The 22,095-nt window shown below is 65.9% G+C and overlaps 1 protein-coding gene across 7 annotated transcripts in view; it reads right to left on the bottom strand.

The window, feature by feature from the left end:
- Positions 1 to 21,841, bottom strand: part of BRF1 (BRF1 general transcription factor IIIB subunit) — a 44,222-nt gene extending 22,381 nt beyond the window's left edge. For 2 of the 7 annotated variants that reach the window (XM_082737329.1, XM_082737330.1), the window contains exons 1-4: positions 21,602 to 21,841; positions 16,289 to 16,369; positions 6,015 to 6,188; positions 764 to 795 (exon numbers count right to left, since the gene is read on the bottom strand). In XM_082737329.1, coding sequence (XP_082593455.1) covers positions 764 to 795; positions 6,015 to 6,188; positions 16,289 to 16,369; positions 21,602 to 21,785 — 471 coding nt within the window. In that variant the 5' untranslated portion in view covers positions 21,786 to 21,841. Of the gene's footprint in view, positions 1 to 763; positions 796 to 2,270; positions 2,368 to 6,014; positions 6,189 to 16,288; positions 16,370 to 17,603; positions 17,729 to 21,601 lie in introns of those variants that run through there. The other 5 variants (XM_082737332.1, XM_082737333.1, XM_082737334.1 and 2 more) reach the window with 4 other exon arrangements.
- Positions 21,842 to 22,095: the final 254 nt, after the last annotated feature.

Here is a 22,095-nt window from a genome sequence, read left to right as displayed (position 1 = left end):
CAGCCTCCCTCCGTCCTTGCTGGGAAGCCCAGGAAGGGGCACAGCGCGAGGAGTGCTGGGCTCCCGCGTCCGACAGGTCGCAGCTGCTTCAGCAGGACTCCCAGGAGGTGCCGTTAGCACACGCACACGGGCAGCCTCTGGTTACGCAGAAGGCCAGCTCCGTCAGCGCGAGGCCCTGTGGCGTGTGGGGCACCGGCACCTGACCAAGCCTTCCTCGAGGGCATGGGATCTCTGTGGGTCCCACACACCCTCACACGGCGGTCGCGCCTGTTTTCCGTGCCCCCTGCTCTTTCCGAGCCCTCTGGGGAGTGATCCCCCCGCCTGCCCCAGCGCTGCCCCCAGGGACGGGATGCAGAACCCCGCTGACCCCGCCCCCATGAGCCTCCCGTCCACACAGGCGGCCCCATGCTAGGTCCTTCTATCATCTTCAGTAGTTCGGAAACGGGGGAAGCAACGGAATATGCTTTCCTGGTGCCACACAGGGTCCCCACGTAGACACAACGTGGGCTTTTCTACCGCCGAAGAAACCCGCGTTTCAGTGCTCTGTTTCTGCTAAAGCATCTTCCTTCCCTCGGACCACGTTCTCCAGGGCCTTTCCGCTGCTTCGGAGACCAAGGTCGCCCGGCCCCCAGGACAGCACGGTGACCCCGTGTTGACTGCCCCCCACCCCGGTGTGTCCTCTGTTCTGAGGACCGGCCTCCGGGCTGTGGGGCGCAGCCCCCGCCCCCCACGGGAAAGGGGCTCAGGAGGGAAGCCTGGATACCTGGAGCAGGTCGCTGAGGTCGAGGAGCATGTCTGTGGCGGGGGTCAAGGAACGTCTGCACTCGAGCCCACGGGCTCCAGGACCCTGCCGCTTCCCGAGGCGCAGACCCACCCCCGGCCACAGCACCTTGTTACGAATCCAGGCTCAGCGCTGGGTCTCCCCGGACAGGTGAGGGGCCGGCGGCAGGCGACCAGAGCCTGGGAACCACGCCCCGGGACCGGCGAAGTCACCCTTTCACCCTTTGCGGAGCACCCCTGTCCCCCATGGACACAGCCCAGGAGCCCGGGACACTCACTCCATCCCTCGGTAGCTACTGAGAGCCTGCCAGGCGCTGCACGGGGCCACGACGTGTGGCTCTGGGGGACAGACACATAGCTAGTCCCCTTTGGCGGCTGGCGGCACCTCCACGGTGCTGGCGTTTGAGGGGACAGCTGTGGGCACTCTGGCATGGAACCTGTCCTCACTCTTGAGCAGATGATTAAAGACTAACCAGATCATGTCCTCCGTGACCTGGAACCCACACAAAACCCAGGACATCGGCTGCCGAGGAAGGCACCCGGTCAAGTGTGCTGAAACGTCCCATCACTCACTTTCTGCTGTGGCTTTGAGACGGTAACAGAGAGAGACCAGAGTAGACCACATGTCGGGAGGGAGACCCTGGGTCCACGCACAGAGGAAGAAAGAGTCCCCCGATGCCACAGCCCCACGAGGTCCCGGACACCCCACCACCACCTCGCAGGGCCTGGACTGAGGGGCAGGCTTGCTTCTCGCCGTCTCCGAAGGCGTGCCCTCGGGCAGTAGGGTCACCACCAGATGACAGGGTGCCAGCTGTTGGGGGGGTGTTGGGACCACGTGCAGAGATAAGAGCCAGCCGGGGAGTCACAGGCGCCGTCCCGCAGGAGCGAGCGGGAACCCGCGGTGTCGGGACAGATGCGCAAGACGCAGCAAGCCCGGAGGCAGAGCTCCAGGGATGGTCGACGTGTCGGGGCTACCGGGGGGTCAGGTCGGGGTGGGGTGGGACCCAGGGATGGACAGGGGAGTACAGGGGACCCTCGAGGCAGTGAGGCCTCCGCCTGATGTGACAGGCAGGGGTGAGACAGGACAGGCACAGTGTGCTGACGTGGGTGGGGGCTGGGACGCGGTGTGTGTGGGGTCGGGGACGCGGGGGAGGCTGCACCGGTCTTGCCTCTAACCTGGAACTGCTCTAAAACATGAAGTCTGTTCGGACGATTATCATAAAATAAAGGCCAAGTAACCGCTGAAAGTCTCGAGCAGACACGTGGAGGAGAAGCACGGAGCTCCCACGCGCGTGAGAACAACTCGCCCTCGGGAGCTACCCTGGAAACGCAGACAAGACGCCCCCCACAGCTCCCAACGCTGCCAGAGGCGGGGGCCTCCCCAACCCAAGCACCTGCTGGCTGGGCCGCCATGGAACAGAGGCCGCAGCTTCCTGTCGCACTGACCACGCACCTGCCTCTGAGCAGCTTCTCCATACCCAGGGACGTACCCTCGGACATGCAGGCTGCATCCACACGCGAGCCTCCCACAGCCAGAAGGCCGGCCTGCAGCTCCCTGCCTCACCCAGGACAGACCACGGAGTCGGACGGACCTGTGGACACAACCGGAGCGCAGAGATGGACAGACCCACGGAGACGGACAGATCGCAGAGGGACGGACCGCAGGGAGGGACGGACCCTCGGGGAGGTATGGACCGCGGGCTGCGGCTGTCTCCCAGGCGACATGGCAAGGGCCCCGCGGTGCCGTGGGCTCTACCGGGTCAGCTGTGCGGAATGTGCGCTTCATCTCCATAAAGCCATCACCCAGAAAAGAAACTCCTAAAGCCGGCAGTGTCCCCCGTGGCAGCAGGTGCCAGCAGGGACGAGGGCTCTGTCAACATGCAGGGTCTGTGCCGCGTGGACAAGATGAAGCCGTGCAGAGCTGACACAACAGGCCCGGGCCCACGTGCTGCCGTCCCCGTGGCCGAGGGAGAGTCGGCAGTTACGACACTCGCACAAGGACAACGCTGAAGGCCCAGCCGTGGAAGAAGAAACGGTGCCGACGGTCCCCAGCCCACGGGTGCCGTGTGGCCTCGACAAGGCTGTGACCGGAGCACAGGCCGACCGCACGAGCCCCACTAGACACCGGCACACACGCCGGCAGCACCAGCAGGGGGGACACAGCGCGGCCAAGGCTGCTTCCGCGTCTGGAGGTCAGCGCGGCTCACCACAGCGGCAGCGGAGGGCTGGAGCCCGCGTGACGGTCCAGACGCCGAGACCCACGCCCGTCCTGACAAGAGCCCTCGGCAACAGGACAGAGGACACGAGCTCCGGCCGATGAAGGGCACCGGCCGGAGCCCGTGGCCTTGCACACCGGGCGTGGACAGCGCCATTCCCAGCACACACCACGCAGCCACATGGGCGTGCAGACGGGCAAGGACACGGCGACGGGACACAGGCGGGGAGGGACGCACCGCAGCGGCCGCGCCATTGCCGAGGCAGCGAGATCCCGACATTCAGACAGCAGGACTGACAACTGACTCGTCGTATCGAACGTGACATCCGTGTGGGAAACCGGACCGCGCTTGTGTGCGTCCGCGAGAGGCCGTCTGCGATCGTGCGGAGCGCACGCTGGGGACCGAGCTAACCCAGCACGGCAGAGGCCCCGCGTCAGCAGCAACACAGCCGCAAGCGGGGGCAGCGGGAGGCAGCCGCGATGGTCACTGGCGGGAAGCCTCGGCGTTGCTAACAGCAAATCACTTTCCACCCCCACACGTGGGTCCGTAAACCCGACCCAAACATCTCGCACGGTTTCTCAGAGGAATCGACAATCTGGTTCAAAAGCTTCCCGAGAACAGAGGCTGAGGACGGCGCAGACACCCGAGGAAGGGGCACCTGGGAGCGCAGCAAAGCCCACCCCTCGGAAGCCCCGAATTCCCAGGGAACCCGTAAAACTAAAAGCTTCTGGAAGGGACCCCACAAGAGCGTTTCTACGAGCCGGGCAGAAAAACAAGTGCACACATGAGCCGTAAAGGACCAGATGCGAAGGCGGCCCGTGGCCAGAGTTCAGCCCCAGGGAGGGCCCACCATGATGGCCGCAGCTGGCGGGGAGACTACTCGCCGCACAGACACCTGGCCCGGACCTCGACCCCAGACACAGCCACACACACCGGTCAGGGCAGGACGGACATGCTGGCCAGCAGCCCCCAGAGGTCAGAAGCCCCCAGGCGGCCAACACATCAGTTGCGTGGTCTTTGAATCTGCAACTTCCTGGGACCCAGTGACACCGGCCACCCCTGACGTGTGCCAGCCTGGAGCAGGAGGGCTGCAGGCAGTGGTGTGCCGGGCACATCTGTCCCTCCCACTCAGGCCCCCGGGGTTGGTGACCAGTCGCAGGGGACGGCGGCCTCCCCACACACACAGCTTCCAAGCTCAGGCCTACCGACAGCTCGGCAGGATCCGTGAATGCCACAGGCTCCGGTGGCAGCGAGGACCCTCCCACGGGTGCACGTGGGCCCGCCCAGCAACAACAGGGCTGTGTGGCTGCCCCCTGATGCTTCTGTCCAGGGACAGTGGGCTAGACAGCAAGACCCTTCTGGGCCTGGCCCCTGTCCAGCCGCCCCTTCGGGTGACAGTGACGGTGCTGCCATGGGCACCGTGGCCCAGTGTGTCTGAGGGCACTTCTTAGGAGGCCGAGGGGGAACTCTGCCGTAGTGAGAAAGGGTCCCCCACAGGGAACATGCCCTCTCCCTCCCACCGCAGCCCACAAGGCACAGCACACCTCCCCCCGTGGCCAGAGAGCTGGGTGGCTTGTCTACACCTACTTCTCCCATGGGAGCATCTGCTCTGAGCCCCTGCCCTCCGGCCAGATTCCAGAGCCTGGCCTGCACACTGCGTCCAGTTCCCCAGCACTCCTGGGAACTTGGGCAGCGCCAGCTCAGTCTCAAGCTTCGTGCACCCGCTCAGGGACATCCACACCACACACGGGATTGGGGGGGACAGAGCACAGCAGAGGCAAGACAGGTGCGTCCAGGTAGCGGCGGCATCTGGCGGATGCGGTGACCGGAACCCGAAGCCCACGCCTGCTTCCAGCGTTCACCTGCGTCAGGTACTCTGTGCTCAGATCCTAGGTTTCCCAAATCTTACACTTTAATGAAAGATTCTCGTACCGAGAACTGCCCAACCGGAAGGGCAGCCAACACTTCGAACCACGCACCCTGCTACCAGGACCCTTCCAGTGGCCCACATGTACCTACAAGAGCCACGGCCAGTGAGGACAGCCTGTGAGGGGGACACAGATGCCGCGAGAGGCACCCAGAGGGCGGCTGTGGCCCCAGAACAGGACATCACCAAGATGCAGCGCTCAGAGGACACAGAGCTCCTCCGGGTGCAAGTGTGGGAGCAGAAGTGAAGACGTGGCGGGAGACGGACTGCCCTGCCGTGGAAGGGAAGTGGGAGCGCGGAGGGAGCACACGGGAAGGCAGCCGGCGGCCGCGCTGTGAGCCACAGTGACGCCCAGGGAGGAAACACGAGCAGCTGAAGACGCCACGTCGGGGACTCTGGCTGCACAGCTTGGGGAGCAAGGGCCTCCGGAGAACAGCACAGTCACCACAGACGCAGGCCCAAGGGTCAGGGCGCCCAGCTGCTGGACAGAGGAGTGGGCACCGCTGTCCACATCCTGGAAACCAGTGCAGCCTGGGGTCCACCGGCCCGGCCCCGAGAGCACAGGCGGAAACCACCTGCAGGAAACCGCTGGAGGCTGTGCTATGCAGAACAAGGACACGGGGCCCGGAGCAGGGCCCGTGTCAGAGAGGTGAATGGAACCCAGGGGACGGCAGAAAACAGGGCAGGTGCAGAGGGGGAGGGGCCCCGGGCGAAGGGCGAGAAAGCCCCAGAGGTTCTCCCGGGGGGGCACACGGGACGGCCTGCCAGGTCTGTGCAAGAGGGCCGGCAGCCCATCCGCAACGGTGGATCAGACCCCCGTCCTCTCCTAGAAGGGCCGGCGGACGGTGGGGGGCGGGAGGACAGCGGGACAGCGGCCAGTCTCAGGCAGAGTGCTCCTGCCCTCCCCAATGGCCACGGGGGCCGGGCACCTGGCTGCCCCGTTCCCAGCCAGCGAGGGGCCACGAAATCCAACGTGGCAGTCTGTCCCCAGGGCCAGAAGAGCACAGACAGCAGGTCACGGTGGCAACTGAGCCCAGGCGGGGGGACCCGCGCAGAGCCGTCCCACACGAGGAGCCCGAGGCAAAGGATACGTGGGGTGCCCTCGGTGCGGCACACCAGGTAGAGGCAGGCCGCGATCACGTGTGCCATCCTGCGGCCGCGGGTCAAGTGCTTGCTCACGGCCATCTTGAAGAAGTTGAAGGCTGTGTCCAGGCAGTGCTGGTTGAGCTGCAGCTGGCTCCCCAGGTGGTGGATCTGGCGTCTCCCTAGGACACAACACGAGACGTTACCACTGGCTCCCGGCACCAGAGACGTACACCGGCTCGCGCCCTTCTGTGGCGTCAGGTCCACTTCTCGTGGGGCCCAAGCCTCGTGTGCGGGCACCGGGACCCACGACTTCCACGCCCTCCTCACCCCGGCGGCTCCGGGGCCGGCAGAGGGCCGCGTGTCAGCCAGCCGGAAGCCACTCCTCGCCACTGAGTATCGCCACGTGCTCCGCACAGACAGGGACGGACAACATGGCTGGACGGCCATGGCCCCCCGGCTGAGGGCCGGCCTCCTGCTCCGGCACCCGGGAGCCTGGGTCGTGGCCCCAGCCCTCCCAGCGGGGCCCTGTGTGCGTCCTGGCCGGCACCCCCACGCCAACCCCCACCCCAAGAGCTGCGGCTCCAGCCCGCTGGGGCCCCAAGGGCGGGCGCAGCACCTGGCAGATTCGAGGTGGGAAGGGGCTGCTGGGACGCGAGTGGACGCCGAGACTTGATGTGCACACGCCCGGTCCTGGGTAAGCGCATCCCAGAAGCTGGGAGACGGGGGACACAGAAGTCGTGTGTGTGTGGACAGGAGGGGGACACAGAAGTCTGTGTGTGGACAGGAGGGTCACCGCAGGCCACGTGCCCCGCGGCACAGAACCAGGAAGCCAGACACCCACGTCAGAGCACCCCAAGAGCTGCACTGTAAGCACCCGTCTACACCGCACTCCCAGCTACCACACTGGACCCCGGCACACAGGCTCCCCAGATCGATGCTGTCCGGGCAAGGGCCCCCTGAGCTGGGCCCGGGAAAGCAGCAGGCTCGTGCTCTCTGACAAGGACAGCAGGCTGGGGAAGGTGGCGGCTGTGGGCCTTCTCCACTCCCGAGGTCCGGCCTGCCCGCCCCACACGCACGGCGAACAGCGCCCACCGGCCACAGGCACCTGGGGAGCCAGCGCCCCAAGGGACCGGCAGCCGGGGGACCGCATGGTCAGCGCCCTTCCTGGCAGAGCACCCCGGCCAGCCTGGAGGCCTCCCGTTGGCTAAGCTGACACGGGTGGGGGTCACCATCCCTACAGCCACGGCCCTGACTGGACAGAAAGGGGCCCAGCACAGGCTCCCCACTGGCCTAGGAGTTCTTGGAACAAAGCGGCGCTCCCTGGTGGCCTGAGGGCTCAGAATTACTGCAGGAAGTCACCTCATAACATCTTCACTGGGTGCAGCCCACACTCTGTTACAACCCACCCGCTCTAGGGACACGACTCAGTGTTGTTAGGGGCGCCTGGGGGCTCAGCTGGTTGATCGTCTGCCTTCAGCTCAGGTCATGGTCCCGGGGTCCTGGGGTGGAGGCCTGTGTCAGGCTCCCTGCGGGGCAGAGTCTGCCCCCCCCCGACCCCTGCTGCTCGTGCACGCGCCTGCACCCTCTACCTCTCAAACAGAATCTTTAAAAAAGCGGTTTTTGCATATTCAGCGCAATTCAGACTATTTCATCACCCCAAAAGAGACCCCGCTCCCGTCAGCAGTGCCCCCGCCCCGCCAGGCACCCCCTCGGTCAGAGTCTGCTGTGTGTGGGGTCAGCAAGCCCAGCAGGCAAACTGGAGTCTCCCGGGCCACGCGCTTCTGGGCGCGCGACCATGTCAACAATAGAAACTCCTGCCGGACCCCATCCTCCTTGGGCCTCCTCCCCACACGGGAACGGTAAAAGCGAGCACGCCGGCACGCGGCTGCCTTCAACCCTGGCAGTCTGGAAACTAGGCCCCCCTTTCCACTCGCGCCACTGGCTGAACAGCACCCCCCGGGCCCGCGGCAATGGCGAGGGCAGCAAAATGAGCGCAGGGCAGGGCCAGGGCCGGGAAAGCGCCCCAGGAACACGCAGAAGATGGGTCTCGGGCAGAACCGCTCGAGTCTCGGGCCCTCCGTCCACAGGACAGGCCCCCACAACACCCCAGGCCAGGAGGACCTTGGTGACACCAGCCAGGCCCCACGGTCAGGCCAGTGCCGTGGACATGATGGGGCCCCAGCAAGGCCACGCGTCACAGTGACTCCTCTGACCGGCTCCGGGGGCACCTGCCACAGAAGCCTATTTGCAGACGTGAGAGGGACACAGAATCAGCGACTTCATGGGAAAAGGCAACGAAAGCAGAGAAACTCCGGGCCCCACAAGCCGCCGGTAACAGAAAACGCTTCCAAAGCCCCTGTCGGCCTCCCGAGTGTCAGGAAGATGCCGTTCCACACACGTGTGTCAGGAGCAGGCGCCTGGGGGGCTCAGGCGTTGAGCGTCTGCCTTCGGCTCAGGTCACGGTCCCGGGGTCCCGGGGTCTAGCCGCACATCAGGCTCCTGCTCGGCGGGGACCTGCTTCTCCCTCTCCCGCTGCCCCTGTGATCTTCCTCTCACTCTCTCTCAAATAAGTAAAGAAAAATGTTTTTTTTCTAATTGTTCTAAAAAAATAAAAAATAAGATAAAACTCAAACTTAGGGGCTTCTTGGTGGCTCCGTCAGTGGAGTGTTGACCCCTGACCTCGGCTCAGGTCTCCGTCTCAGCATCGCGAGTCCAGCCCCACGCCGGGGTGGGGCCTACTTCAAAACAAACCAGAACTCAAAACCAAGCGAAGGGCCGAAGGGCCGGGCAGACACAGATCAAGACCTTGCCACTGGGCTCGGGGGCGGAGGAGGAACGGCTGCCGGCGGGGTCCCCAGGGAGGCTCGCAGCCGCCTCAGAGGCCTCTCCCTGCAGACCGGCGGCGCAGACTCCTGCAGGAGGGTCATCCGAATGACAAGGACACAGCAGGAGGACAGCGGGAGGCCACGGGGAGGAACCCCGGTCCTGCGGAGCAGAGCTAAGGGCACGGACACGGGCGCACACGGTGGGGCAGAAGGGAGGTGGGCAGCGAGGCCGCTGGGCCAGCGCCACACTCGCGGGAGGAGCGTGACCCCCTCCCCACAGCTCTGCCGGTCGTGGCGCAGCCCCCGCCTGCCGGTCTCAGGAACCAGCCTCTAAGGAGCACAGCACGGGGAAGGGAGGGATGCGGCAGCACAGCAGGCTGGGGCACCAGTGCCAAGGCCCGGGAGCCCGGACAGCCTAACGTGGGGCAAAGATGAGGGATCGCCCCAATCCACGGCCAGGACAGCTCGGATGTGCCCAGGGAGAGTCGAGGGCGGGAGGAGGCTGAGGACGGCGAGGCGGCTCGCAGCCCCGGGACAAGCAGCCGCCCGGCAGCCGGGCCGCGGGAGACACCGGCACCAGGGACGCTGGTCAAGGGCGCGCTCCAGGGCCCGGTCCGGCAACTGCGCTGGGGGACCAGAGGTCGTTTAAAACCAAGCGTGAAGAAGGCCACGGAATGAAAAGGAGAAAGCGCCGTCTCTGAGCCTGAGGGTCCCGGCTGCGCAGAGCCCGCGGCCATCCACGCTGTCCCGCAAACACCACCACGAGAAGGCCTGGAACGGTGGCCAGACCTGCCAAGCCGAGAAGCTGCAGAGGACAGGAATGAGCGAGTGAGGACTCCAGCCGGGCAGGAAGCAAACAGGACAGAGGCACGAGCGGACGCTCTGCCGAGGTGAGCACAGCTGCCGGCCTGAGCGGTCCCCAGCGAGACCGCTTGAGGGGGACGGGGGGGGAGCACAGACCAGCACGGCTGGGAGCGGAGAAGGGTCTTCCTGCGCCAGGAGGCCCCGGAGCCCAGGGCGAGGTCTTACCCGCGACCCCGACAACAGTCTGAGTCTGAAAATGACGTCTTACCAAATCCGACAAGGGGAAGAGAAAAACCGAAGTGGTCCCAGTAAAACCCAATGAAAAGGCGTTGCATCCGAGAAGCTGCTCCCTCCGACTCTAGACTTAAGAAAACTGAAGGCCCAGACGGCTTCGTGTCCTCCCCCACATCCAGGAGGACGCTGGGGCCCTTACAGACAGTGGACAGGGCGCCCCGGGGCCCCAGGGGGCTTGTCCCAGAAGCACGAGGGGAGCCTCACATCCACAGAATCAGGGCAGTTCAGCCCAGCAACCAGATAAAAAGAAAACCCGCACCAGTACTTCAACAGGCCACACGGACATGTGACGAAATGCGAACGTCGTGATTGCGGACAACATGCCCGTGGCCACTGTCACGTCAAGGTTAGGAGCCGGCCAAGAACACACACGGTCACCACCCTGCCCCACGGCGCCGGGGACGGCAGCCACACGCACACGGCAGGAACACGCACGGAGCCGGGACATGAGCGGTGCGCGAGATGGGGAAGGGGCCACAGACCACGGGACCGCCCACGGGGCAGCAGCTACGGGCGACCACGTTTCTGAGGAAACGGAGCCATCCTGTACCAGCTGATCCCGACCAAACTCTGGGCAAGTCTCCCCGCGGACAGCCACAGCCGACCGCCGTACTCGCCACACAAGGGAGCCAGAGAAGCCGAGACCGGGCTGAAAGGGGACAGGCAGAGAGCCTCGGTGAACGCGCCGGGCCCAGCACACGCCCACCCACAAAGCGCCGTTCCAGAGACACGACAGACCCTGGTGTCCCAACACAGGCTGGGGCCGACTGTCCCACGTATGGTCCCTGGGGACAAACGGACCCGTTCAGCATCCTGCGGAAGGACGGCCTTGCTGATGGGCGGGAACCTGGACTTCCGCACCGAGAAACGGAAACCTCACCGCAACCTCACGCCCCCGGCACGAGACCGACCCGCGGCAGGTCCCAGCCCTAACTGCGCACCGGAAAACAATGCCTCCGGGTGCAAACCCGCGGGGTCCTCAGATCTTGGAGGAGACACAATTTCTTAAGTCACAAAACCCCCTAACCATAAAAAACCAACGTATTCGGACTCCACGGAAATTCGGGACACTTCTATGCCTTAAGAGACAGGAGTGTGAAAAGCCAAGCCATCGGCTGGGGACAGGACCCACGGTGCGCGTTCCAGCGAGGACTCAGACCCAGGATGTGTGAAAACATCGACCAAGCAGGGACAGAATGGCAGCTCAACTTCTCAAAACACGCAAGCAAAGGCACAGCGGGCGGGCGCCTCCCAGGAACGGGCTCTCCCAGCAGCCCAGGTGCGCACACGGTGGACGCCAAGGACCGCGTCGCCCTGCGCTCACAGGGCTGCGGGTGGCGGGCAGCGGGCGGACAGCTCAGCCGTGCTCACGTGAGACACTCCCCAGCTGCCCCGGACGTCCCTCGCGGGCACACGCCCACCAGCAGCCGCCACCTAAGGACGACACGTGCGGCCGCGGCTAGCGGCCGGAAGGGAAGCCCCGAGCGGGCAGGCTGCGTGGTGCCCCCACACAGCACAGGCCCCAGGGCAGAGCAGTGGCCTGGCCCCCAGGAATACAACCGCCCTGACCGGTGAGGCCCACGTCCGCACGGACGCTCAGTGGGCAGCGCGCTGATGGCCATGCGCCCGGGGCCCCACACTCTCCGTGTACTTAACAGAGCAGACAGACACACGGAAAGAACAGAAGTGTGTCCCAAGAAGAGGACCCGTCAAGCCACGACTCCAAAGACAGACGGAAACCGCAAAGGGCCCAGTTAGGAAAGATGCCAACACAGCCTGGCAGTCACCTTCCATGCTGCCGGCCTGGGGTCACCGGCTCCTGCCTTCTGCGGGGCACCTGCCGGGCCCTCCGCACGTGCCCACAGCGAGGACAAGGGGCCCGCAGGGTCTCTCTCGCTGGCCTGCTTGCAAACCATACCCGGAGTCCACTGCCAAAAAACCAGAGATTGGCCTGGGAAAGGTGTGGGCAGCAGCGCCATTCGGGACGGAGGCCGGGACATGGCAAAGCCCCGTGAGCGCAAACCTCGGCCAGGGCCTGCGCTGTCAGGCAGCTCACTCCCCAGCTCTCCTGTTTCCTAGAGCGGCCAGCAGCGCCTAACACACCTACGCCGACGGAAGCTCCGCTCCCAGGCTGCACCCAAACCTGGCAGGGGGCACGGCACCCGGCCGGGGCTCCCACGAGCACCTCTCTGCAGCCGGTCAGCGCACCGGTGCCCACGGGGCAGGAGCGGCACCAGCACCCAGCAGCAGGGACGCAGCGGCAGGCATGGAAGGCACAACCCACAGCCGGTGGGAGGAGCCCTGACACATCAGAGACGCGCCAAGTACGCCTTCGACGGTGTGTGCGGGACCCGCGGCGACGGGCCAGGTGACAGGAAGGAGATGAAACGCCCTCTACCCACCAGCGCCAAGAGAGAAGGAAATCTCCAGGGACAGGAGGGCAACATCGCGCAGGCTCACTGCCAAGCAAGGACCGCGCCGGCCCCCAGCACTGTGTGGACAGCTCTGGTCGGAAGCAACAGGAAAGGGGCTGGACCCGCTGGCCTCCCTGAACCCCGCAGCCTCGACTCAGGGGGCAAAGATGTGATGCTGACTGTGGCAGGAGGGGACACCCACCCAGGCTGCTGGAGCTCGGCAGACGCCCCCGGAGCACCCTGCACAGTCGGCTTCACTACTGAGCCAAGGGATCAGCACTCCTTGCGGGACAGACTGCTTCTGCGGTCTTCCCACCAAGTGTGTGGGCACCGAGGCCGCTCTTACGATGCTGCGGGCTCAGACGCACGCACAAGCCCGGCGGATGCAGCGTGCTGGCTTGTTGGAGCAGACGCTCTGCACCAGGGAATATCCTGCACACACAGGGGACCTTTAGGTCCACCGAGGAGGAAGCACACAGTGTGGCCGCACCAGTGGGAAGGAAGCGGCCGGAGCTGGGCCGGAGCCACGGGGTCGAGGGCAGAGCGCTCCTTGTGCACCAGAGGCTCGGGCTGCCTGCCAGGACCAAGTCCAAGTCTGTGCGCACCCGGTCAGACAGAAGCCCGACCATGCTATGGGGGGACCCACGGTCACCGTGGGGGTTTTCATGTGCCCTTAGGGGACAGAACGAGCCAAGCCGAACTCAGCAAGCATCGCGAGGAGCCTGGCCTGAGGGCACGCACACGTGTGTGCAGAAAAACCTTCCTCGGGGTGCCTGGGTGGCTTAGTTGGTTAGGCAACTGCCTTCGGCTCGGGTCATGATCCCAGGGTCCTAGGATCAAACCCCATGTCGGGCTCCTTGCTTGGCAGGGTGCCTGTTTCTCCCTCTCCCTCTGCCTGCTGCTCTGCCTGCTTGTGTTCTCTCTCACTCTCTGTCAAATAAATAAATGAAATTTAAAAAAAAACAAAAAACAAAAAAACCTTCCTTTCATGGGCCCTGGGGACCAGACGCGACCATGTGCTGGCCGTAAGGCAAGCATCCGCCATTTCAAAGGATGGAGGGCCTGCACACGGCGTCACCGCTAACGAGAAAGAGCCACGCTAAGAGCAAACCATGGCCATGAAGGAAGAAGCACGCGTCCAAGGTGCTGACCACACGCCTGGGCCGTGGCCGGAGCGGGTCCCACACATACCCACAGGGATGGGGGGTCCCTGAGCGCAAAGCTCACCCAGCCGCCTTCCCAGCAGGCGGGCGTCTTGTCCTGCAGAGACGCCGCGCTCCTCACAGACGGAAGGCTCCTGGCACCCTGCTGCCAGCACCTCTGTGGGCGCCATTTTTCCAACCACACTTGCTCACTACGTGTCTCTGGGTCACACTTTGGTAATTCTCCCAACATTTCAAAACTTTACTCATTGTTTGGGTCATTACGGTCGTCTGTGAGCCGTGATCTTCGGTGTTCCTGTTGCAGTGGCTTCCGGCCACGGCGAACCACGCCCACGGAAGACCATGAACTTCATCAATGTCCTGTGCGTCCCGACGGCTCCCCACACCGGCCGTTCCCCCTCCCTCCCCCTCTCCTCGGGCCTCCCTGGTCCCTGAGACACAACAGTGTTGGAATTCGGCCAGTTAGAGAAGCCTGCGGTGGTCGCTAAGTGGTGTCTGGTGAAGGAAGAGCCGCGTCTCTCGCTTTACATCAAAGCTGGAAGTGAGTGCGGAGAGGAAGGCATGTGGAAGGCGAGAGAGGCCGACAGCTTGGCCTCTGACCCCAGACAGGGAGCCTGGCCGCGGATGCAAAGGAAAAGTTCTCGAAGGAAATAAAAACTGCCACTCCAGCGAGCATAGGGGTAGGAAAGCGAGACGGCCTTCGCGCCGATCGGAGAAAGGCTGAGTGGTCCGGAGGGATCAAACCGGCCGCTGCGACATTCCCTCCCGCCAAAGCCTGGTCCAGAGCCGGGCCCCGACTCCTCCGCCCCTGGAGGCGGAGAGGGGACGAGCCTGCACAGGGAAAGACTGGAGGTGGCACAGGTGGGCTCGGGAGGCTTAAGGCAAGCAGCCGGCTCCGTAACGACCCGTGCGAGGGGAGCCCGCCGTGCCGATGGAGAGGCCGAGTGCGTTCTCCAGAAGAGCGAGTCACCCCGGGCCATCTAGGACTTCCACAGCCGGAGAGGCGAGCCCAGTGCCTGTCGTCTAAGCTTCGGAGGCCGGGCTGAGCCTCCTGTTAGCGGGGACGCAGCTGGTGACTTGGAGTGGAAGCCGCGCTCGCTTACCCTCCTGAACACCTGGGCCCCTACAGTCCTCCTGCCTCTACTCTGCCTGTGCTCCACGAGCGGAACCGCAAAGCCCCGATGACACGGTTTACTGAGTATTTCCAGCCGCGGTTGAGACCTGCTGCTCAGAAAACAAGAGCTCTCCTGCCAGAACTACTGCTCGGGGGTGCCTGGGGGCTCAGTCGGTTAAGCCTCTGCCTTCGGCTTAGGTCATGATCCCACGGTCCTGGGATCGAGCCCCACATCAGGCTCTCTGCTCAGCAGGATCTGCTTCTCCCTCTCCCTCTGCTTCTCCCCCTGCATATGCTTTTTCTCTCAAATAAATAAATAAAATCTTAAAAATAAAAAGTCCAGCGAATATTAGTGCTCACTGGCAGGGCACCTGGGCGCCCAAGAGCCTGAACAGAGGTGGACAATGAGATTAATGTTGGTTCGCGCCTGCTGCCGCGACAGCCAGCCTACAGATCAAGGAATCACTTTGATCTTTAAGTCTTATTATCAAGAAACGCCTGTCCTAAGGCTGGAGCTGCCATCAGAGTGATTCTTCTGATGGATCGGGGCAAAGTCGATGGAAACGTCCTGAAAAGATTCTCCGTTCCAGATGCCGTCAGGAAGATCCGCGATGTCTGGGAAGAGTCAGACTATCCACGGGGGTTCGGAGGACGTGGACTCCAGCCCTCGTGGGTGACGGTGAGGGTCCGAGTCTTGAGTGGGGGGCGTCCCTGCCGCTGTGGTGGAAACAGCGAGAGAACCAGAGCCAGAAGCGGGGCAGGAAGACGGGACTGAACGGCCACAGTCTCCCGATCAGTCTTGAAAGACGGCGGCGAGGCTTCTTGGGGCGAGCAGAGAAGGTGCGTTCCTGACACGGAGACTGCTCCCGGGGGAGAGGCCGTGTGGGCGGCCGAGATGACAGCAGGGGACCTTGACTGTCCCGCACACGGAGTCACAGAGCAGGGAGGACCGACTCCCGTTTTGGAAGAAGTTCTCCCGTGGGTCGGATGCTGTCCAGCAGCGTCGCCTGCTACCGAGAAATCGTTCGTGCAAGGAAGAGCCCGTCGGTGCCACAAGCGTCCTTCCTGTGTCGTTTTAAGAAATTGCCGGGGGCACCCCCACCTCCAGCCCCCGCCACCCGTCAGCAGCCGGCGCCAGCAAAGACGGGGATGGGCTGGGAACCCAGGCCGCAGTGTGCGTGGTTAGCAAGGAGGAATTTTTAACGGAGGCACACACAGTGACTTCCCAGACGTGATGCTACCGCGCGTGTAACAGACCACAGCAGAGTGCGAACTTCCGCACGCGCCGGGAACCCCGCAGTCCGTGTGACTCTGCGCCACGACGCTTTACTGTGGAGTCTGTGCAGAAGCTGCGGGGTCTCCTTGAAGACCACAGAACACAGGGATGCAGCAGCAGGAGGCACTCTGCTGTGCCCTGACGTTCCTGAAAGTGTCCTCACGCAAACACCCAAGAGGGCCTGGCAGAACGGGTCCCTGCCTGAGCTGACCACAGCTAACGTCCTACTTACTGGTGCGAGACCGGACACCTTCCCCAGAAGTCAGGAGTAACACACTCCTGTTCGACGCACTTCAGAAAGCACTAGCCAGGGTCACTGCAGGCCACCCACTCCTGCCCTCCCCGCCCCGAAACCTGCCGTCCTCCAGAGCGCCCGCCATGGGGAATACCGTTCTGCAGGGTCTGCGCTCTGGACTCCTTTCCCAGGTTCACGTGGAAGCCGCCGCCCAGCGCTGGGGTTTTGCCAGCACCTAGAGAAACAAATCAGACAGATTAGTCAGACCCTGGCAGGAAAGAACCACACCAGCCGACCCTCACAGCACGGGGCGTTTCTGAAGCAAGGACACCGTGGGATCAGCATTCGTGGCTGCAGAACTGGGGCCTCCCCTGCCACTCTTAGCAACTGGCAAACCTCCCCACCCTCAGGCCTGCCAGGACGCGTGTGGCCCTGACCTTGAGCCATGGCAGGGGCCACACCCACCCACACTCTCTGACCGTGTTCCAGAGCGCACGCTGCCCCGTGGCAGCTAGAGAGAGCACAGCTCACCCGCCCGGGGCCCTCCGCGTGCCCTGCCTCTGCCCACGGCCGCTGGTCACTGCACCCGTCCCCCCAGGCATAGGACTGTGGGCCTCTGTGGTCCAGAGCGGACGAGCCAGCCGGCCTGCAGGAGGCACTCCTCACCCACCCGTGTGCAGCCCACCCACAGTACGGCAGCCTAGGGGGCCCCGGTCCCAAGGAGTGGCCACAGGCAGGCCTGCAGGCACTCTCTCTCCCTCTTTCTCAGATAAACACAGCCCTTAGAAAAGGGGAAGCGAAAGGACACTGAGGCGCCGGGAACCCTGCAGAGCCCCGCCTGCAGGAACAAGAACCGGGGCTGTCCCGCCGGCCCCCCCGCCCCACTCCCCGCTCAGACACAGAAGGGGGCCAGGCAGACCCCACCGAGGCGCTACCTGATGCTATTCGGGATCCCTGCCCCGCCCCCCCGTGCTCTCTCTCGAATAAACAAAATCTTGAAGAAGAAGAAGAAGAAGAGGGACCGCACTCCGGGCGGGTATTAGACGCCGTCTCCTTCCTCCTCGGAGTCTCACAAAACCACCACGGCCTCCCCCTTCCGCTCTCCCGAGACTTCTACTTGCTGTCCCCATGCTGCTCTTGCCTGCCTCTCCCGGAGGACCGGCCACCGTGTCCCACACGGCTCCGTCCCAGGGCGGTCTCCCGACCGGTTCACACACGGGGCCGGTGCACGCGCACGCCCTTGCCCTGTGCACCCCGAGGTCCCCAGAGTAGCCTCAGGGCATCAGGTGCTCTCAGGACACTCTGGGATCCGGTCCCCTCCAGACTCAGTGGCCCCGGCAAGCATGCTGGCCACCCGGAGGCAGAGTCTGGCACCCAGCACATAACCCCCACCAGGGCTGGGTCACAGGAGACCAAATCTGGAATGCGCACGTGCGTGGTACAAAAAGTGCGTGTTTGGCGGGTCTCACCGGTAAGGCAGGAGGCCAAGGGGCTCTGGAACCGGAAGCCGAAGGACTGCCTGTGCCTGGCCGCCAGACCCCATCGGGCTATTCCCGCCACTTCTCAACACACCAGAAATCTTCCCTGACCGCGCCTGCAACAATAGCGCACCAGCGGGTTGTCACGGGACAACTCGGCCAAGACCGCCCCCTCGCGGACGGCGGCAGAAGGCCCGATGCCACGCCCCGCACCACCGCCACCTGCACACCCAGGAGCCGAGGGGACACCGTGAGCACAGGGACCAAGGCCAGCAACACCAGCACCTCAACACCGGGGACAGGAGGCCGGGCTGCGGGGCCTCAGCACCCCAGAACCACCCCTGTTCACCCACACACTCCAACAACACGGCTGAGCACAGCTTTTAAGAACCCGACTCACAGGGAGGGTCTCTGTCGCTGCTGCGTGAGCCCTTCCCCAGACGCCCTGGAGGTGGGCTCAGCAGTCAGGACACGAGCCCCTCGGGGCCTCCCAGAAAACTCCGGACCAGGCGATGGCAGTGCTGTGTCCCGGGACACCGCCAGGACACGGACACAGGGTGACAGGGGGAGCTAAGCGGAGACCCCTCTCCACCCGATGCAGCACCCAAAGACCCTGTTCCGAAGGGATTAACCCCCTGATTCTGGAAGCCATGCAGCATGGAACGTGGCGGCCGAGAAACGCCGCCAGCGACATCATAGACAGAGCAGCCCTGTCCAGCCTGGGCCTTGAGCGGAGTTCAGCCGACGTCTCCTGAGAGCAGGCACTTTGGCCAGGACACCACCCTGCGCTCAGAGGCCTAAATCACAGGCGGCAGGGCCGGGCACGGCCAGGCAGGCAGGCGTGGGTCCCACCGTTCCCCGGGGCAGAGGGACCTTTCCCAGCGAGCGAGGGCGGCCCCGCTCCTGGGAGCCCTCCCCGTCCAGGGCTGGGGGCTGCAAACCTTCCTCACGGTATTACGGCTGCGGGGGGTCACCAACACAAGCGTGCGGAAAGTACTTCACCGCTCCGGTCTGTGACAACGCGGCGCTCACCGACGCCGCGACTGGCAAGCGCACGTCTGCAGCCGTGACAAGCTGTGACTACGGAGACCACGGCAAGAGCTCCCAGGGGAGAGGGCAAGGACCCCAGGGAGCAGGCGGAGGGAGCTCCAGGCCGCGTCTGCAGGGAGCAGGGCCGACACCTCCAGGGGGAGGTCCACAGCAGGGTCGGCACCACCGGCGGCAGAGGGGACAGCCGGGGGAGGGCTGCTGCCTCCCGCAGGATGGACACACGGCACCGCACACGCACTCCTACCCCGCTGGGAAGCCACACACAGGGCGAGCCCCTCCCCAGGGGAGCGGCAGGACCCCGCCTCAGGACCCCACTACGGCCCCAGCCAGGCCGACTCTGCCCACCGACTTGCCACTCTGGCCACGCCGAGCGCGTGCCGTCCTCACACAGCCGCCCCTCGTCTCGGCTGGCCGCCTTCCTCACCCCCATGCCCACCGGGTCCCCAGTAGCACTCACGCCACCAGCACTGGACCCCCGCCTCACACTGGGCTGGTCCAAGAGTATCTTCCAGGGACTCGGGGACCAGAGCTTCTGGGCCCCAGAGGCCAGGCCTGGCCCACAATGGGTGCTTGCCGGAAAGAGCCCGGTCGGGAGCCCCCAGAGGCAGGGCTTCTGGCCCCACGGTCCTGGCGCCTCATCTACAGAGTCCCAGGTGCCCCACTGTGCTGACTGTCCCTACGCAGCTCTCGAGGAGCAGGGAAGAGGGCTCAGGAGAGACAGTGACCGTGGGCCCCTGATGAGGGCCCATAGGAGGGATCTTGGGCCTTGAGCGCTGAGAAGCAAGCTCGGCCTCCAGGTGAGGCTGCCGCGGAGGAGGACCCGAGGGAAGCCCGCTGGCACGCGCTCGTCTGCCCGGGAGCTGGGGGAGCCCACGTCAGCAGGTCGTGAGATCACGGCCCCCAGTGGGCACGGGGGCGGGGGGACAGCGGGGGGACAGCGGGGCACGGGGCCGCGGGCCCAGGAGCGGCCTCTCCGCCAGCCTGGGGGCTAAGAGCCCTCGCAGCATCTGCAGCCCCTCCCTGCGCGTCCCCCGGAGGACAAGCCCTGGGACAGAGCCGGGCTGGGCTGGGGAAGCGTCTTCACACCCGTGGGACCGCGCCTTCCCGGGGCACCTGGCTGTGAGACCGGCTTCACGGCACGCCGGCGGGGCACCCTGCGCACGTCCGCGACTCTCTCGCGTGCCCTCGCCCCTGCAGCCTGTGTCCCCAGCTGCCGGGAGGGCGGCCAGTCGACAGGTGCGGGGTGTGGTCAGCACAGTGCCCTTCCACAGGGCACCCTAAGTGTCGGTTCCTACACCCGTCTGTCCTTCCTGTTGACCTCACTCTTCCCAGGGACTCGAGGGACAGTCTGACAGTGTGACAAAGCCACAACACAGTGCCGCGCAGCCCTCACGCCGGCATCCCAGGAAGTCGTCAAGGAAGAGCACGCAGACACGCGCCCTGCGTCAGAGAGGACGGGCGGAGAGCGGGAGGGAGAAGCCAAGCAGACCCCAAACCGCTGTTTGCTAAGCTCATCTGAAGCGATAAAGTTCCCGCAGGACAGGTAAGAAGAGAGAAGACGGGAAAGGAAGTGTGCGGCCAGGAAAAGGGGCACCACCAGAGACCCCACAGACCTCAGAGGATGAGGGAAGGGCAGCCACAGCTCTGCAGCTTAGAGCAAATGGACCAACCTGGACCCAGCCGTCCCCGGAGAGGGTGACCCGGATAAACTACAGCCCACACTGCCCAAGATCCGGGACTTGGGGCTGCGAACCGTCTGGAAAGAAAACCTCTGGGCCCAGACGTGTCCACTGGAGAATGGCACCAACGCTCAAGGAAGCAGGAACACCAACGCTCCGACCCTCGACCGAAACACGAAGGACCGGAGCGGGTCGCCGTGGGTCCCACGAGAGCCATCGCCTCGGTACCCACACAGCACCCAGCAAGCCGCGGGCACAGCGACTCCCGCGCGACAGCAACGCTCGAGGACCAGGCGGGCTTCCCGGGAAGGAAGGGCCGGTGGGCCGGGAACCCGGCGACCGAGGACAGCCGAGCCGGGCACGACCCCGGAGCGCGCGCAGCAGCTGGTCCACTGCCGCTCGCGGTCGCGACTGTCGGCGAACCCGGCGCAGAACCGGCTTCCGCACCTCCGCGGCCCGAAACCTCGGGCTGCGCGCACAGTCCGCGGGCGGCACGGGCGCGCGGCGGGGACTCGGGCCTCACCGACGGCAGCGGGACGCGCAAGCGGAGCCCCCGGACCCGGCCCAAGCGCTCCTGCGCGAACAGCCGGGACGGCCGCGACGGACACGACCCGCGCCGCACACGCGCCCCCACGACGGCGAGCCGCTCCCAGGGCCTCGGGCCGCAGAAAGGACAGGGCGTGCGCCCAGGGCGCCCCGCGGGCCTGCAGCGGCGCCGGCCCGTCCAGCGCCTTCCGCAGCCCGTCCTCCGCCTGGGGAGGGTGAGGGTCACGGCGCAGCCACGGCAGGACCCGCCGCGGACACCAGCGCCCTCCAGGGCCAAGTCCGCGGCAGCGGCCGAGGGGAAGACGCCGGCCCCAGACGGGGGCAGCCGGACACAGCCCGCGCGGGGCAGCGGGGACGGCGGCTCGCGGGACGGGGGCGACCGAACTTTTCTTTGTGCTCGCGGGGCGGGCGCCCTGACCGCCGGAGCCGCCCCGCAGCCGTGTGAGCCGAGCTCTGGAGGGACAGGGCGGCCGCGTCCCCAGCGTCGGTCCTGTGAACTCCGCTACCCGCTGCCCCCGGATGCGCGGCGGGGACGGCCTCCGCTCGGGCACGGGGACCGCCGGGTGCCACCGGGAACCGCACGCCAGGGCCCGCGGTGCCCCCCGTGTCGCCCGCGTCCCCCGCGACCCCCGTCCCCCGCGACCCCCGCGGCCCCCCCGCGACCCCCCGCCCCCCGCGGCCCCCCGCCCCGCGCCCCCGGCCGCGCGGACCCACCGTCCAGCGACACGAACTGGCCCACGGCCGACGAGCCGCCGCCGCTGTTCTCCACGAACTGCACCTCCGACACGATGATGTTGTCCTCGAGCACCGACCCGCAGCCGGTGCACACGGCGTCGCCGCGCGCCGTGTCCAGCTCGATGTCGGTGCCGCCGCAGCCGCGGCACACGCGGCCCGTCATGACGGCGGCGCCCGCGCGGGCCCGTCCGCCCCGGCCCCGGCCCCGGCCCCGGCCCCGGCCCCCGCCCGCCCGCGCGTCCGCCCGCCCGACTCTCGCGAGGCCGCCGCCGCCGCCGAGCCCGCCGATTCGCCGCGGCAGATTCGCCGCGCAGGCCGCGGCCGCGCCGCCCGCAACGGTCGTGCCCGCGCGCCGGGGACGGGCACCGGGGCTGCGGCGCGGCCGCGAGGACTCGAACCCGCCACCTCCGGACGCCGGCGCCGCCGGACCTCAGTCCCACGGACCCGCAGGCCTCACGGGCCGCGCGCAGGCG

The sequence above is a fragment of the Mustela nivalis genome (assembly GCF_964662115.1).
Source record: "Mustela nivalis genome assembly, chromosome: 6".
Classification (NCBI taxonomy): Eukaryota; Metazoa; Chordata; class Mammalia; order Carnivora; family Mustelidae; genus Mustela; species Mustela nivalis.
This window is presented reverse-complemented; position numbering and strand designations above follow the sequence as displayed.